The sequence below is a fragment of the Leuciscus leuciscus genome (genome assembly GCF_965113295.1).
Source record: "Leuciscus leuciscus genome assembly, chromosome: 18".
Classification (NCBI taxonomy): domain Eukaryota; kingdom Metazoa; phylum Chordata; class Actinopteri; order Cypriniformes; family Leuciscidae; genus Leuciscus; species Leuciscus leuciscus.
In genome coordinates, this window is record NC_138742.1 from 18826779 (window position 1) to 18842819 (window position 16041).

A 16041-nucleotide genomic window follows, 5' to 3' on the forward strand; every position below is an offset into this window, starting at 1 on the left:
GTCATTCTGAAAGCTGCAATCATACATAATATTAATAGAAAATAGTATCCTGAGGATTATTTAGTTGTTGTTTTTTGTAGGTCTTGTGATGTCGGCCATTACAGTTATCATCCTGGTGCTGTACTTTGTGATCGAGACGTTTGTGGTGGAGGGGCGACCCTGGATGCCAGAGTGCACTCCCATCTACGTGCAGTATTTTGTCAAATTCTTTATCATTGGTGTGACTGTGCTGGTGGTAGCTGTGCCTGAGGGTCTTCCCCTTGCTGTAACCATCTCCCTGGCCTATTCAGTTAAGGTGAGAGAGACCAGGTGCACAGTGCGTGTGTGTATTCAGCAAATCAAATGTATTGTAGAGCTAACAGATTACATAAGCAAATTTGAACAAAACAAACGCGTTTTTTTCCTGGATGTTTTTTTTTTTGTTTATGTAATATTTTAAGCATGTATTGCTTTTGTCAACACAGTTTTTTTTCTCATCATCCAAATCTTCTACTGTTATTAATTCAGAAAATGATGAAGGACAATAACCTAGTACGTCACTTGGATGCCTGTGAGACAATGGGCAATGCCACTGCCATCTGCTCCGACAAGACCGGCACCCTCACCACCAACCGCATGACTGTAGTGCAGGCCTATCTAAATGACCAGCACTACCGGGAGATCCCGGACCCCAGCCAGATCAACCCCAACACCCTAGAAACGCTTGTCAATGCCATATCAATCAATTGCGCCTATACCTCCAAGATCCTGGTGAGAGATTGGATATTGTGAAAATCCTGCTGAAAAAACTGTTTAAACCAGCCTCAGCTAATTTTAGCTGGATCAGCCTGGTCGATATGGTCTTCAAATAGTCTATATGGACCCCCAGCCTGTTCTTAGCTGAAAATTGCTCAAAACTCCTTTAATAACAGCCATCACAGCATCCTATCCAGACTGTAAAAAAAGAAGAAAAAAAAGTGACGTTTATAAAAATAAAAAAAATGGCAGCTTTGTTTGCCAGAACCTTACCTTAAGTTCATCACAAGTAGCTTTTCCATAAACTGAAGTAAATACTAATATTTAATATATATATACTTATATACGCAAATGTAGAATTCTATCATTGTAACACACGATACTGAAATAATACAATAAACAACATAAAATATAACACTAAACCCAAATGTATCTAACTGATAACAAAAACTAACAAGAAACATAATTGACTAAACAAAATACAATCAAATGCAAAGTCTCGTGCAGGAAATTCTGGGAATATCAGTTTATGGTTTTTCACTGTAAATTATAAAATGACTGTTCATTTTTACTTCCAACGTCTGTACATTTAAGTATTTTACTGTAAATTACTTAAAATGTCTTGTTGGATATATTAGAGTTTTTCACCATATATAGTAAGGTAACTTGGCATCAATCAATTAACAAGTTTTTACCGTAGCATTTTTACTGTATTTCATTGTTAAGATTAAAAACATATTTTACAGTACAGGATGGGAAACCAGCCTGCTGGCTTAGGCTGGTGTAAGATGGGGTTTTTTTCAGCCGGGAAGCACCATTACACATTACAAATTCACAGTCGCACTCGGTTGCCAAATATAAATAGAAACTTTTCCAGTTCAACTTTTTTCATTTTCTCTTATCTGTGTCCCTTGCTTCATTTCAATTCTCTTTCAGCCTCCGGATGTGGAAGGGGGTCTGCCCAAGCAGGTTGGTAATAAGACAGAGTGTGGTCTGCTGGGCTTCCTGCTGGACTTGAAGAGAGACTACGTCCCTGTGAGAGAGCAGATCCCAGAGGAGAAGATCTACAAAGTCTACACTTTCAACTCTGAACGCAAGTCAATGAGCACTGTGGTGAAGATGCCGGATGGAAACTTCCGGCTCTACAGCAAAGGAGCCTCTGAGATCCTTCTGAAAAAGTGAGTAAAGCACGACAAGATCTAGGAAATATACTTATATGTTTCTTTTGTTGGTGGTCATTGTAGACCTCTTTTGACCTCCCTGCTTTCTCTTCTACCTCAGGTGTTCCTCCATACTTGGTGCCAACGGTGAAGCACGAAACTTCAAGCCACGGGACCGAGATGAGATGGTGAAGAAAGTGATCGAGCCCATGGCATGTGAAGGCCTGCGAACCATCTGCATCGGTTATCGTGATCTTCCCTGTGACCCCGAGCCTGACTGGGAAAATGAAGCTGAAATTGTCACCGAACTGAGCTGCATCGCTGTCGTCGGGATTGAGGATCCCGTTCGACCTGAGGTATGTAGAGAGAACATGTATTCTGTATCATCGAAGTGCGTTTCCTCTTTTCGAGCCTTCTTTCCGCTCCTCCCACAGGTCCCTGATGCCATTCTGAAGTGTCAGAGGGCAGGCATCACTGTGCGCATGGTCACCGGCGACAACATCAACACAGCACGAGCCATTGCTGCCAAGTGTGGCATCATTCAGCCTGGGGATGACTTTCTGTGCTTGGACGGGAAAGAGTTCAACCGAAGAATCAGGAATGAGAAAGGAGAGGTTTGTGGAAATTGAATCTTGGACATCTCAGCACGAAACCAATATAGACTAAACTGAATCATGGATGTCCATGCTTTGTGTACGTGCGTGTGTGTGTGTGTGTTTGTGTTATAGATTGAGCAGGAGAGGATTGATAAGATCTGGCCCAAGCTCAGAGTCCTGGCGCGTTCCTCCCCCACAGACAAACACACTCTTGTAAAAGGTGAGACACTCTTTCCATCTACTCATCATGCCCAGACTCACTTGAATCTTAAAGTATGGGAATTATATAGTGTCCAAAATTGCTAAACAAATATTATATTATAATATAATCATTATTCAATAATCAATATTTTGAATATTTTTTTAATTCTGTTTTTATTCAGTTTCAGTTTAAGAGCCTTAAACTCTGCACACTCTAGATCAAACAGACATCTAGATTAAAAGATTTTAAGACCATGAGAAACATACACTACAACAATTAAAGTTTTTTTTATTTTTTATGAGAATGTTTTTTAAAGAAGTCTCTTCTGTTTTCTATTGTAATATATTTGAAAATATAATTTATTCCTGTGATGGAAAAGCTGAATTACTCCAGTCTTACATACAATCATTTTAATATGCTGATTTGCTGCTCAAGAAGAATTTCTTATTATTACCAATGTTGAAAACAGTTGTGCTGCTTAATATTTTTGTGGAAACAGTTATACTTTTATTCAGGATTATTTGATTAATAGAAAGTTCAAAAGAACAGAGTTTCTTTTTAGTTAATAGTAGTTACTAGAATTGTAATATTGTGTTACTCATTTGTTCCTGTGTAGTTATTCATTAATTATGGAACTGTATTCTAAAGTGTTACAGAAATCTTTTATTAGTGTCTCTACTGTGTCATATTTGATCAATCAAATGCATTCTTGCTGAATAAAAATAATAATTTCTTAAAAAAAAAAAAAAAAATCACTAACCCCAAAACTTTTGATCAGTAGTGTAAATTCAGTCAAGTGTGTCCAAACTGTTGACTGGTGCTGTAGTGTATTTACGATGTATGCATATTTAGTAGGCCGCACGTACAGTCATACAATTAAAATGTATCAGACAGATGAATTCATGTTCTGTGGTGACAGCAGTTGTATTCAGTGATTGGTCAAGGTTGTGTGCTTGCTGGTAATTGTTTGCTGGGTGATGATGCCATTGTGTAGGCATCATTGACAGCACTGTGTTGGAGCAGAGACAGGTGGTGGCCGTAACTGGTGATGGGACCAATGACGGACCGGCTCTCAAGAAGGCAGATGTGGGCTTTGCGATGGTAAGCACATCTGATGAACACCTCCCTCTAATCTATTCATGTATTCATCCTCCCATCCAAGAGGTTGTTAAGAGATGAGTAATGATGAGAGATGAATATTGATTTATTAGAAGCTCCACTTATATCATGTTCATCCAACAAGGGTGTATGATAACATAGGAAGATCTCTAGTGAATAAAAACTAAGATGCATTAAATTGCATAAAATTAGATGCATGCATTCCTTAAATCTCTTTCCCTTTGTCTTTCTTGCTGTCTCTAGGGTATAGCAGGTACTGATGTAGCTAAAGAAGCCTCTGACATCATCCTGACCGATGATAACTTCTCCAGCATTGTGAAAGCTGTCATGTGGGGGAGAAATGTGTATGACAGCATCTCCAAGTTCCTGCAGTTTCAGCTTACTGTCAATGTAGTGGCCGTCATCGTAGCTTTCACTGGGGCCTGCATTACACAGGTAACACACGTACACCAGTGTTATTTTAGGATAATTAATATGCAAATATAGTATTGTGCATTTTTCGAATTACCTTTTAATATTTAGTATTTCAACTTCAACTTTTATATTTTATATTTTAATTTGTAATTTTTTATTTACATTTTTAAGTTGTTATGTCATATTTATAGTTTAAATACCGTGACCTGTATCTGAGTATAATGACTCAAAGCAGAACAAATGTAGGGCGTGATTCTGCCCATTGTTGGATTGTTATGGTTTGCTATTTGTCGATCTCATGTGAGTGACAGGTTGTCCTGCCCTTGCGCCAGTAAACACATCAACAGAGAGGAGAAGAAATGCCACTGCAAGAGGGAGGGGGGAGTTGTTTTGATTAAAGATTACAAGGGGAAAAAAATGATGTGCACAGATAAATAATTTGTAATAAGTACTGCAATATTCCATTAAAAAAAATGTCAATGTTGGTTTAAAACAAATGATAAGGCAGGGCAAGGGCAGTTCCCTCACTTTAAACATTGCGTCCCCCCTAAATCTACTCCTTGGATTAGTGTCATTTGTCTTAGCCCATAGAGTTGCAGTAAATGTGAAAGATCGCTGATAGCTCTGTGTCATGCAGGTTAGGGGAACTGACTGCATTGCACCTCTCAAGCTCATAGCAAAAGAAAGCTGCAGTTAAATCAGACACTGAGCCCCCTGCTGGAGGCTGGTGTTACTGCATACTCTTCACTTGTAAAAAGTGTATTTCAGTACCTTCATCTGTAATCTGTGTGTGTTTGTGTGTAGGACTCCCCACTAAAAGCTGTACAAATGTTGTGGGTCAATCTGATCATGGACACATTTGCCTCTTTGGCTCTTGCCACTGAGCCGCCCACTGAAGCCCTGCTGCTTAGGAAACCTTACGGCCGCAACAACCCTCTCATCTCGCTCACAATGATGAAGAACATCCTGGGTCATGGAGTCTATCAGCTCATCATCATCTTCACCCTGCTGTTTGTCGGTAGGACAAAGAGTTTAAGGATGAATATGTGTTGTTTTGCATTATTTATATGTTGAATTAGGAAGAAACTTTACTGATTTAGCAGAAACTTAACATTTAGCAGATGCATTTTTTAAAGAAAAATTACAAATGAGAGCAATAAAAGCATAAATGAGTGATCTAAAGGGGGAAACAATGAGTGCATACTGAGTGCACCTTTTTTAAGAACTGTTTAATACAAATGCTTTCATCTCTTTTATCCTAAGGAGAGAAAATCTTCAACATCGACTGCGGCCGTAATGCACCCTTGCACTCCCCCCCATCTGAACACTACACCATCATCTTCAATACATTTGTCCTGATGCAGCTCTTCAACGAGATCAACGCTCGCAAGATTCACGGCGAAAGGAACGTGTTCGACGGCATCTTCGGGAACCCTATCTTCTGCAGCATTGTTCTGGGAACATTTGGAGTGCAGGTCAGAGCTACTGTAGTTCATGTTGTGCTCCATGAGCCGGCCCTCCAGATTTCTGCAGAATTTGAACGCCGTCATTAACAAAGTTTTGCATATCTCTCACCCCAGTGTGTTAGTTTATTAAATACACTGCATTTTTGTATTGTTTACCCTTAAAAATAATTTAAATGAATTTATTTGAAGTGCATAAGATATTAAGACTACTTTTCAGAGAATGTATCTTGAATGTATTTATTAAAGTGCCCCTATTATGTTTTTTTGGATATTACCTTTCATGTAGTGTGTAATATAGCTGTTTGTGAATGTAAAAGGTCCCCAAAGTTTCACAGATCAAAGTGCATGATGAATGGAGTTATAATCAGTAATCAATGTATGCTTTGACCAGCCCTCAGACATTGTAGTTGTAGCTGAGGCCTGGAAGAGTTTGGTTCATGTTATCGACATTTCGAGAAGACGATGTGTTCTGCTCCGCTAAAGCAAATCCACATTGCATGCACTTCCAAAGGATCAGTACTCTGGTACTCAGTACTCAGTACATTTTGATTAATTTGATAATGCTTGCAGCTACAAATAACAGTGTATTACATAAATGTTTTTTTTTTAAACCAGAAAAGCCGAATCCCGCCCCACAGCCGATTCTTTCATATATTAAATACTGTAAATACTAAACCCAAGCCCTCACCTTAACCTTAGCATAGTGTTGGTAGCACAACCTTAAAGATAGTATTGCTGTTTGTCACGATCAGATCTATCCATGATTTTTCTGAAGTCTGAACTGAATTTGTGAAGTCTGAACTTTTTTTGACAGGTGATTTAGTTTACCTATGAAATCGGCTGTGGGGCGAAGTTTGCACTTAATTTGTTTGGGAACTCTTAAATCCATTTAACAGATATCCCCCCCATTCCATCTGGGACTCCATGAGGTTGAATGAAAGGTAACACGTGCTGGGCGCCTAAATTTCGTCTGTGCTGAGTGTTGATGGTGTTTGCTTGTTTGCTGTTGATCTGTGTGCAGATTGTGATTGTGCAGTTTGGGGGCAAGCCCTTCAGTTGTGCCCCTCTCAATATGGAGCAATGGCTGTGGTGCCTCTTCGTGGGAGTTGGAGAGCTGCTCTGGGGTCAGGTAGGAGAGTAAAAGTCAAAGAACGAATAAGGAGAGCGACTATCAAACATTGTCTGATTGAAGGTGTCGAATATTTCATCAAGTTTAAGATCTTCAAAATTCTCACAGATATGACATTTTATTCCCCAAAAGAACCTGATTGATTGGCTGATATTTGACTATTTTAAGATTATTGCATCAGCTGATAACTGTGCCAAATTGCCTGATAAACCCAAGTGGTAATCCTGCCTTGTCACATATGAACAGGTATTAATTTGTATACATGAAATATATCTTTAACTGTACTTCAAATCTTTCCCTGCCAGCGTTTTTTTTTTTTTTTTTTTGACAGCCAGCACCAGCAGAATATTTGAGGGGACAGCCATTTTTAGTGGTGTCTGAAACCATTGTGGACATTATTGAGAGCACTTATTCAATCCCACATTGCACTGCAATGACGAATTTACAACCGATGTACGCTCAACGACTGTCCGAATTCGCTCACTCCTTTTCATCCACTCCGTCAAGTGAACAGTATTAGTGTACTAACGTAGGTAATAGTGAATGAGGGTTTAGGGGGCGATTTCGGATTCAGCCATTGACTATGTACGCTTCCAGTGGACTACACAAAAATTCACATTCTCAGAATTAGGAACATATTTTCTTTATAAATAAATATTTTCAAATAATGTTAGTTTATAAGTAAATCTATGTGGAAAAAAGAGTATTTAATAGGCTACTCAATGAAAAGAGTAAACAATTACAAGCCAAGTATACTTAGAACACTTAATTATTCTTTTAAGTATTTAGTAAAAGATTGAGTACAAGTATAGGCCAAATATACTTAAACTTTCTGTCAGTATATGTCAAGTATACTTAAAGATATTTCTAAGACGTACATATTAAGTAGATTGAAAGTATACTTTCTTATTTTTAGTTTATAAGAACTATTCTAATAGCACACTTTTTTGTAAGGGACAGCACATTGCCAAAAATATGTGGATACCCACTCAACACTCACATGTGCCATATGCATTTAATTTCAAACCAAGAAACATTAATTTGGAGTTAGTACTCCTTTTATTGCTATAACAGCTTCTATACTTCAGGGAAGGCTTGTTTTCTACTAGATGTTGGAATATAGCTGTGTGAATTTGCTCCCATTAAGACACAAGAGCATCATTGAGGTCAGGCACTGATGTTGCTGGGTAATGAGGTCTGGCTCATCCCAAATTCATCCCACGGGTGTTCAGTTGGGTTCAAGTTCTTCCACACCAGACTCAATACAGCATTTTATTGGTGGACGTGCTCTTTTGTTCTCATCTTACTGAAAATATTTGTCCTAGGATGTATGCTTGATTTTAAGCATCCGAGAATGACAAAACCGTTAAAGCGATTTTTAATAAAATGGTACTCAGAAAATATCCCTATTACCTGAAAGATATTATGTGAAAACAGACTCTTTAACTACTCAAAACCAAGTTTTTTAAAAGTACTTTCTGCTTGTCAATCATTTTGCATATTCGCAGGGAAGTCCATATATGGGCAGCAGGAAGCTTAGAGCTTGGTAGATGAAGTGGATCACGCAACTTAATAGTTCACCTAAAAAAGTCATAATTTACTCAAGTTGTTCCAAACTTGTATGAATTTCTTTCTTCTGCTGAACACAAAAGAAGATATTTTGAAGAATATGGGTAACAAAACAGTTGATGGGCCTCATTGACCTCCATAGTATGGGGAAAAAATACTATGGAAATCAATGGGGCTCATCAACTGTTAGGTTACTGACATTCTTCAAAATATATTTTGTGTTCAGAAGAAGAAAGAAAGGTATACAGGTTTAGATCAACTTGAGGGTGAGTAAAAAAATTTAGATAAAATATTTATTTTTAACACCATTTTGTTGAGTATTTTGTCAAAATAAATGTAAAATAAAACAAAAATCAGTTGTTTTAAATACTAAAAGTGAATTTAGCAAAAAATCTCATTATAATTGCAATGGATGAAATTTGGAAAAGGAGCACGCACAGTTACTGTAAATGTCCAATATACGACCATTCAAAAAATTGGGGTCAGAAAGTTTTTAGTTTTTTTTTGCTCAACAGGGCGGCATTTGTTTGATAAAAAATACAGCAAAAACAGTAACATTGTGAAGTATTATTACAATTTAAAATAGTTTTCTATTTTAATAGCCATTTTCTATGTTAATATATCTAAAAATGTAATTTATTCCAGTGATCAATATATGCTTTTGAGGAGCTCAGCTTTATCTTTGTAGGGCGGGGCTTTGGAATGAGGGGGCGTGTCTAATTCAGTGGCTAAATCTGACAGAAGTTCCAGAATGGCAGCACTTTTAATTAGAAGGGATGTCTACTTATTTTTGCCCATGTATTTTTATCTACTGTATATCGACTAATGGCCACAGGCATATCGGTCATTCCACTCCTCTTAAACTAATTCTCCTCTTCATCTCAGGTGATCGCCACAGTGCCCACTAGTCACCTGAAGTGTCTGAAGGAGGCGGGCCAGGGGCGGGGGACAGACGATATGACTGAGGACGAGCTGGCCGATGACGAGGAGGAGATCGACCATGCTGAGAGAGAGCTACGCAGGGGGCAGATCCTCTGGTTTAGAGGCCTTAACCGTATCCAGACTCAGGTGCTGTGCATGAGACCCCTTACCTCTGATCAGCCAATCGCTGTGGTAGAGCTAGTTAGAGCACTAGTCACATAAGATCATTTCCACAGACAGTAGAACTAGTCTCTTCAAAGAATGCTCTTTTGCTTTTCCTTTGGTTTTGTCCTCTTCTCCCTCTAGACCAGGGATAGGCAACTCCGGTCCTGGAGGGCCACTATCCTGCAGAGTTTAGCTTCAGCCCTCATAAAAACTCACCTGCCTGTATCTATCTAGTAATCCCGAAAACACTGATTGCCTTCTTCAGGTGTGTTTAATTAGGGTTGGAGCTAAACTCTGCAGGACAGTGGCCCTCCAGGACCGGAGTTGCCTATCCCTGCTCTAGACCCTCTCTGAGTCACCAACATTAGCTCATCCTTGCCTTTTCTTTTTCCCTTTCCTCCTCTCCTTCGCCACTCTATCTCTGTCTCTGCTGCCCACTTTTGGGACCCTCTCTAAATGAGTATAGATTTCCCCTAACAAGAATCTATAACATTCCCCCCTCCCGTGCTCAGAGCTCTGTTTTGTCACTCTATTATGTAACTTGAGTCCTTTAAAGTCCTAATTTATTGCTTAGTAACTCATTTGCCTCAGAGTCACAGCATAGAATCAGTCGCATCCTGGCGCGCTGCATGGGACTTGAGAATATTGCTCCTCAGACTTTATAGAGCTTTATAGATTTGATGAGGATCTGAACAGTGTTTGACTGCAGAGATGCGCCGATTTTAAAGATCTGGCCAATGCGATAAGCTGATAACTACTGTTATGTTGTGGTTGATAATAAAGTTCTATACTTTTTTGTCTAAGTAAATTTAAATTCGTTTAAATTCTAAAAGTGAATTTAGACACAACAACATTATAATGTAAAGTATGAAATTTGGGGTTCAAAAGTTTTTTAGTACGTTTTTTAAAGCTCTCTTATGCTCAGCACACTGTAAAAAAATTGCTGCAATTAGTTATAACAGATTCAAAAAAAATTTGATAAATATCCAACTTAATTCGTTTTAAGTCAAGCACAAACACATACTTTTAAAGTTGAAACAACACATTATTTCTTGTAATGTTGAATTTTAAGTTGTAATCACAGCAATCAAATTTTTTGCATTTATTTGATTAAAATATTTAAAAATAACTTTTCTATTTTAATATTGTAAGTAAAGGCATAATATAGTCTGTAAAGGCAAAGCTGAATTTTCAGCCTATTTGATGCTCAAGAAACATTTCATATTACGGTATTATCAATATTATTATACAGTTTTTGTGGAAACCGTCATACATTTTTCTCAGGATTCTTGGATGAATCTGTTCAAAAGAACAGCATTTATTTGAAATAGAAATCTTTTGTTACATTATAAATGTCTGTACTGTCACTTTTGATCAATTGAATGTGTCCTCGCTGAATAAAAGTAATTTTATTCTTGCTGAATTTGAGATTTACGCATTAAGGCTTGTATTATTATAATAAATGTGTCCACCTTAGTTACTATACTTTGGAGACTTTGGTGAGAAGAGTAGATTAGAAATACTTATTGTTACTTGAACTTGGTCATGTGTCTAGTATATTTGTGCATATTGCCTTTTATATTTTGCTCATTTCAAAGGCTCTGCTGAAAATCTCTTTTGATTTGATCTGTTATCTATAATTAACCAAATGTTTATTATACTCTCTTGTTTCTCTGTCCATTCCTTTTCACTATCTCTTTCTCTACAATTTTCAACCTTCACAGAACCTCAGCTCACGGGGTTATTGTTGTTTTGTTTTTTTGCTAATTACTGAAGTAGTTTGATTTGTGGCCAATGCCTTGAGTGGAATTGTGCTAATGCTAATCGTAGTTCTCAGTCCGGACTCTATCCATGACTTTTGCTGAAGGACATATTGTGGTGGACTTTCTTTGACATTTTTTCCCTGAGCAGAACTACGCCATTAGGCACATAAATGACAATGAAGTTTATCTAATGTATAGAGTAAGTGGGCCGTGAGGCCTGTTGTTTTATGGCACTGTAACTTCAGAAAGAGATTTTATAATAGAATACTCTCAAAGCACATGCACATGCTTGCACAAACACTTATATGCTCAGTCCAATCTAGCACTTACTCTTTTTGGCCATGTTCTTGCTAATATTTACCATCAGTGAGCTGACTTGATGGGATGGTAGTGCATTATAAAGATATTTCTTTAAAATTTGGAGTGCCCGGTATAGATTGCTGAAGTGCTTGTAAAGCTTCTTACAAGGTTTCCATCGATTCCCTCACTGCTCGACACTGAGTAGGCAAAACACGACACACATTATAGTGGCTGGCCTCATATCATCAGTCAGCCTAATCTAATCACGGCTTTCATCCAGCATGGCTCCACTGAGAAGAGCACCTCCATTTCTCAGTGTTGTGTTTTTGACACAGGGTATTTGCAGATTAATTATCAATGAGGTCTTACGCAAGATGATTGCAAATTCTTACGGCATTTCCCATTTTGGTTTGGCCTGGTTCAACTCGCATGTAAAATTGATTCAGTGAGTTTTAGAAAAGTGAAACATTTCGGGTGGTGTCTGGTGTGGTTGCAGAGATATCCATTTGTTGTAAGCTTTTATTGCAAAATGATATTTTGAGAACTTATCTTGTGTCTATTTGATCACTTAAAGGAGCCATTTAGAGACAAAACAATACCGCAATGACATCCGTTCTCAATATTTGTGGGGGGAAAAAGGTAACATAATCCTAAAAATTAAGTGTGTGTGTTTCTTTAGAGTGAATGTTTGCAAACCATTTACTTATTCTTGAGTGAAGGTCAAGATTTATTTTACTTTATGGGAAACTATTGAATTGTGTGAAAGTGGTCTTAATGTGACAGTTCTTGGTGGTCAGCAAAAAGATGTTTTAGTGGCAGAGCAAGTTACTACATTTTGATGAAAGATCATAAAGACTTTGTAATATATGCATAATCTTAATAAGACCAAGACTGTGTTCTAAGAAATTAATTTGGGTCAATTTTGATTCCATCTTGATCCTGGTTGCACGTCTTAAAAGGGATAATTCACCCAAAAATGAAAACATTTACTCATCATTTACTCATCCTCATGTTGTTCCATGTGTGACTTTCTTTCTTCTGTAGAACACAAATAAGTGAGCTACAAATTGAAGAATAGTTATGTTAGTTCATAGTGACCACATCTTTGCAGCCTAAAAAAAGGACAAAAACACCATAAAAGCAGCATAACAGTGGTCCATACAACTCAACTCAGAGTAGCCATTCAACAGCTTTGTGTGAGGAACAGACTAAAAAAAATAAAAAAAATAATAATGTTCCATAGCAAAATGGGTTTGAATGACACCTGGGGAAGTAAATAATGACAGAATTTTCATTTTTGGGTGAACTATCCCTTAATGTTAAAAGATGTACCCCTTAGTACACAATGCCAACTTAGCTTTCTAACTCCTACCGGTTGTATAATCACAAGCATATTTTCTTCTCGCTCTGCTCCCTCCTTCTTCTTTCTCTCTCTCTCTCTCTTTCTTACTGTGAAGTGTGTATATGATGTGGTTCTCTCTCTCTCCTGCAGATGGAGGTAGTGAGTACGTTCAAGAGAAGTGGTTCGTTTCAGGGTGCAGTGAGACGTCGATCCTCAGTGCTCAGCCAGCTCCATGACGTAACCAATATTTCTACCCCCACTCATGTAGTTCTCTCCACTGCCAATGCAAGCGCCGCTCCCGGGAGTGAGTTCCCTGCTTTCCCTACCTGTGTCAGACACACTTTAAACACTCACAAAACATGATCTCTCACAAACACACTCACACATGCACCAGGCATTCCTTCTCACACACACAGCAGCACATGCAACACCTCACCGTGTGTGCCGTGGAAATTCTGTTCTGTATTTGAAACCTTCTCTGTAGTCGTCTCTCTGTGATTGAGTGGCTCTTTGCAAGATAGCCTGTCTGGCTTTGACTGATTCTCTATGGGCCGCCGTTTGTGTCTCCTTCCCGAGTCCCTCCTCTCCTTCTCTCGATCTCTGTGTGCTGTCTTGCTGTGTTGGGCCTTTTCTCTTGCTGTTGGGTTCCTCTTTGTTGTCTGAAGGTGTTGGTTTTGTTTTCAAATCCCTGTTTCTCGATAAGCCGTTCTCCGTCTTCTCTCTGTCTAAAACTAAACCGATAATCTACAACAGAATGTGTAAAAAAACACACATTAGAATTGTTTTTTTCTTTGACTCGAATCTGGTTTATTTTTTAAAAGCTGAAGTGGTTGTTATTGTTGTTTTGAGCAAATTGGATTGCAAAAATAGTGAGTGATCAAATTTCATGAGCATAAACCATCGGTTGGACAAACAGATAGTCCCTCCCCCAATCCCATGCGATTGGTTGAGACAATATTATTTTAACTGCATCACAGAGACAAATTGTTTGTATTTTTCAAACAAATTAACCTACACATGACTTATTTATAATTATCTATGGATGATTAACGTAAATTAAATAATTGCATGACTGCATGTAATACTTAAATTAAATAATTTAATTTATAATAAATCTCTGGACATTGATTAATGCTCCGGTGTTGAACCTGTATTTAGTCCAAACATCCACAGAGAGAATACAGAGAGTACATGGCATTCATTTATTTTCCGAGAGGCTTCTGTTGTCAAGCGTGGTTTGCTAAAAAGATGAGGTTTTACAGTAAGCAGAGGTAGTCAATGTGCTGCACTGCTATGGCTTTTGAGCCTACACAGGGGTAAACCTTCGAGTATAAGCCCTATAAGGTTCTTCTCCCTCTGACATTTCTCTCTGTCTCTTTCTCTCTCTCTCTCTTCCATTCTCTTTCCCTCTATTACTTTTTTCCAGATAATGCATCTTGTATTTTCCATCATGAGACTGTGTGAAAGCTTCCTCTAATGTCTCTGTGCTTCTGACTGCATCTCCCTTCCACAGATCCTCAAAATCTTTTTCTCTGTCCCATGATTCACATGGTTCATGGCTCAAATCAATTTTTACCTATCTCCTGTTCTCTCCTCTGTAGGCATCTTCTAAACTCTTCTAAACTAACAAACAGTCTTTCATTTTTCTATCAAAGTAGTACATTACCATATGTCTAGATATCTTTCTTTAAAGGAATCAAAACAAGGGTTTAAAACAAGTTCACCTCTATTGATAGCATCTGTGTCATGCTGTTGAAAATAACATCAACTTGTTTTAAAAACAAAGCGGAAATTACAGATGCTGTCAATTGAGTGATAGTCAAGTCAAAAATGTACATTTTGTCCTAAAAATACATTTACTCATCCTCACGTCGTTCCAAACCTGTATGGCTTTCTTTCATATGTGGAACACAAAATAATATGTTTTGAAGAATGTTCACACTGCTCTTCCATACAGTGAGAGTTTCTTTAAAAGCATTATAATAGTAATTAAACACTGAAAATCTTGAAACAAAATAAAACTTGAAAGTCCTTATATAGTCACCATTCACTTTTATTAAATGGAAAAAGGGAGTTTGGGCTTGGACAGCTTTGTGTTCAACGAAAGAAATAAAGTCATACAGGTTTGGAACGGCATGAGGGTGAATAAATGATGATGAAATTATAATTTAATTTAAAGAACAATAATTATAATTTGAGTGAACTGATTTGTAACTTATTTTGAACCCAAAATACTTATTTAATAAACTCTAATAGTTCTTTTATTAAGATTTTAAGAACTTATAGGTATACAGTATGTTTTCTTTTTCTAGAATTAGTGGACTAACTGATTCTTTATCAATACTAGATTTTTTTCCCCAGCTATTTCTCCATCTTTGTGGTATTTTTTTATTTCAGGCAAGAAATGTTACCATATATCATTGCGGTTGACTGCTCTGTGTCGTGCTTCATGTGTATCTGTACATTTGTCATCACATTTCTTCACTCTCTGTGTGTGTGTACTGTGCTTATGTGGGTGACATGTGCCACTCTACTCACTTAGTCTTTTTTTTTTTCCTGCTCTATACATCTCTTAATCCTTGTTCTCACGCTAATTTTCTTTGACTTTGACTGAGATTTGTGAACCAAACATTAACTTTTTTCTTTAAACATCATTCTGTCAACCTCATGTTGGAAATAAGACTACAAAAACATTTAGTTGATGTTAGTGTGTGATATCCTTTATGATGTATATGTTAATACATCATAAGTAAATATCTTTAAAAATTATTTCATACCAGGGATGTAGCTCTTCAGAGAAGAAAACACTTTATTTCGATCAATCAGTCATCACAGCTCTCCAAAAACATGCGTTCCCCTCCCCCCTCCTCACAGCTGTCTCACCCACACACAGATGTTTGTTTAAAAAATGTTGACAGATCTACGGATCAAGTTTGTTTTCATTTTAGGTTTTGTAAGATGGGTTTACATTGTAACCCAGAGGTCCAGAAGAGGCGCAGTGCTGCCACAGATAGATTCATGTTTATCTCACTCATTTGCTCAAGCATTTGCCTTGTATGGTAATGGTTTACTGCCTAAAACAGATGCTCACTATCAGTAAGAGTCAGTTTATCAAAATGGGAAGATCCAAGTGATGTAAATTTATTAAAGTTTTCCTAGC

At 37.6% G+C, this 16041-nt stretch overlaps 1 protein-coding gene across 3 annotated transcripts in view; it reads left to right on the forward strand.

Moving 5' to 3' along the window:
- The window catches only part of atp2b3b (ATPase plasma membrane Ca2+ transporting 3b), a 56272-nt gene that overhangs the window by 30491 nt on the left and 9740 nt on the right, over positions 1 to 16041 (forward strand). For 2 of the 3 annotated variants that reach the window (XM_082145415.1, XM_082145416.1), the window contains 13 exons: positions 81 to 295; positions 508 to 750; positions 1672 to 1913; positions 2017 to 2251; positions 2330 to 2509; positions 2624 to 2711; positions 3688 to 3794; positions 4056 to 4247; positions 5031 to 5244; positions 5490 to 5701; positions 6714 to 6821; positions 9276 to 9458; positions 13032 to 13185. In XM_082145415.1, the coding sequence (XP_082001541.1) occupies positions 81 to 295; positions 508 to 750; positions 1672 to 1913; positions 2017 to 2251; positions 2330 to 2509; positions 2624 to 2711; positions 3688 to 3794; positions 4056 to 4247; positions 5031 to 5244; positions 5490 to 5701; positions 6714 to 6821; positions 9276 to 9458; positions 13032 to 13185 (2373 nt within the window). The remainder of the gene's footprint in view (positions 1 to 80; positions 296 to 507; positions 751 to 1671; positions 1914 to 2016; positions 2252 to 2329; positions 2510 to 2623; positions 2712 to 3687; positions 3795 to 4055; positions 4248 to 5030; positions 5245 to 5489; positions 5702 to 6713; positions 6822 to 9275; positions 9459 to 13031; positions 13186 to 16041) is intronic. The other variant, XM_082145417.1, reaches the window with a different exon arrangement.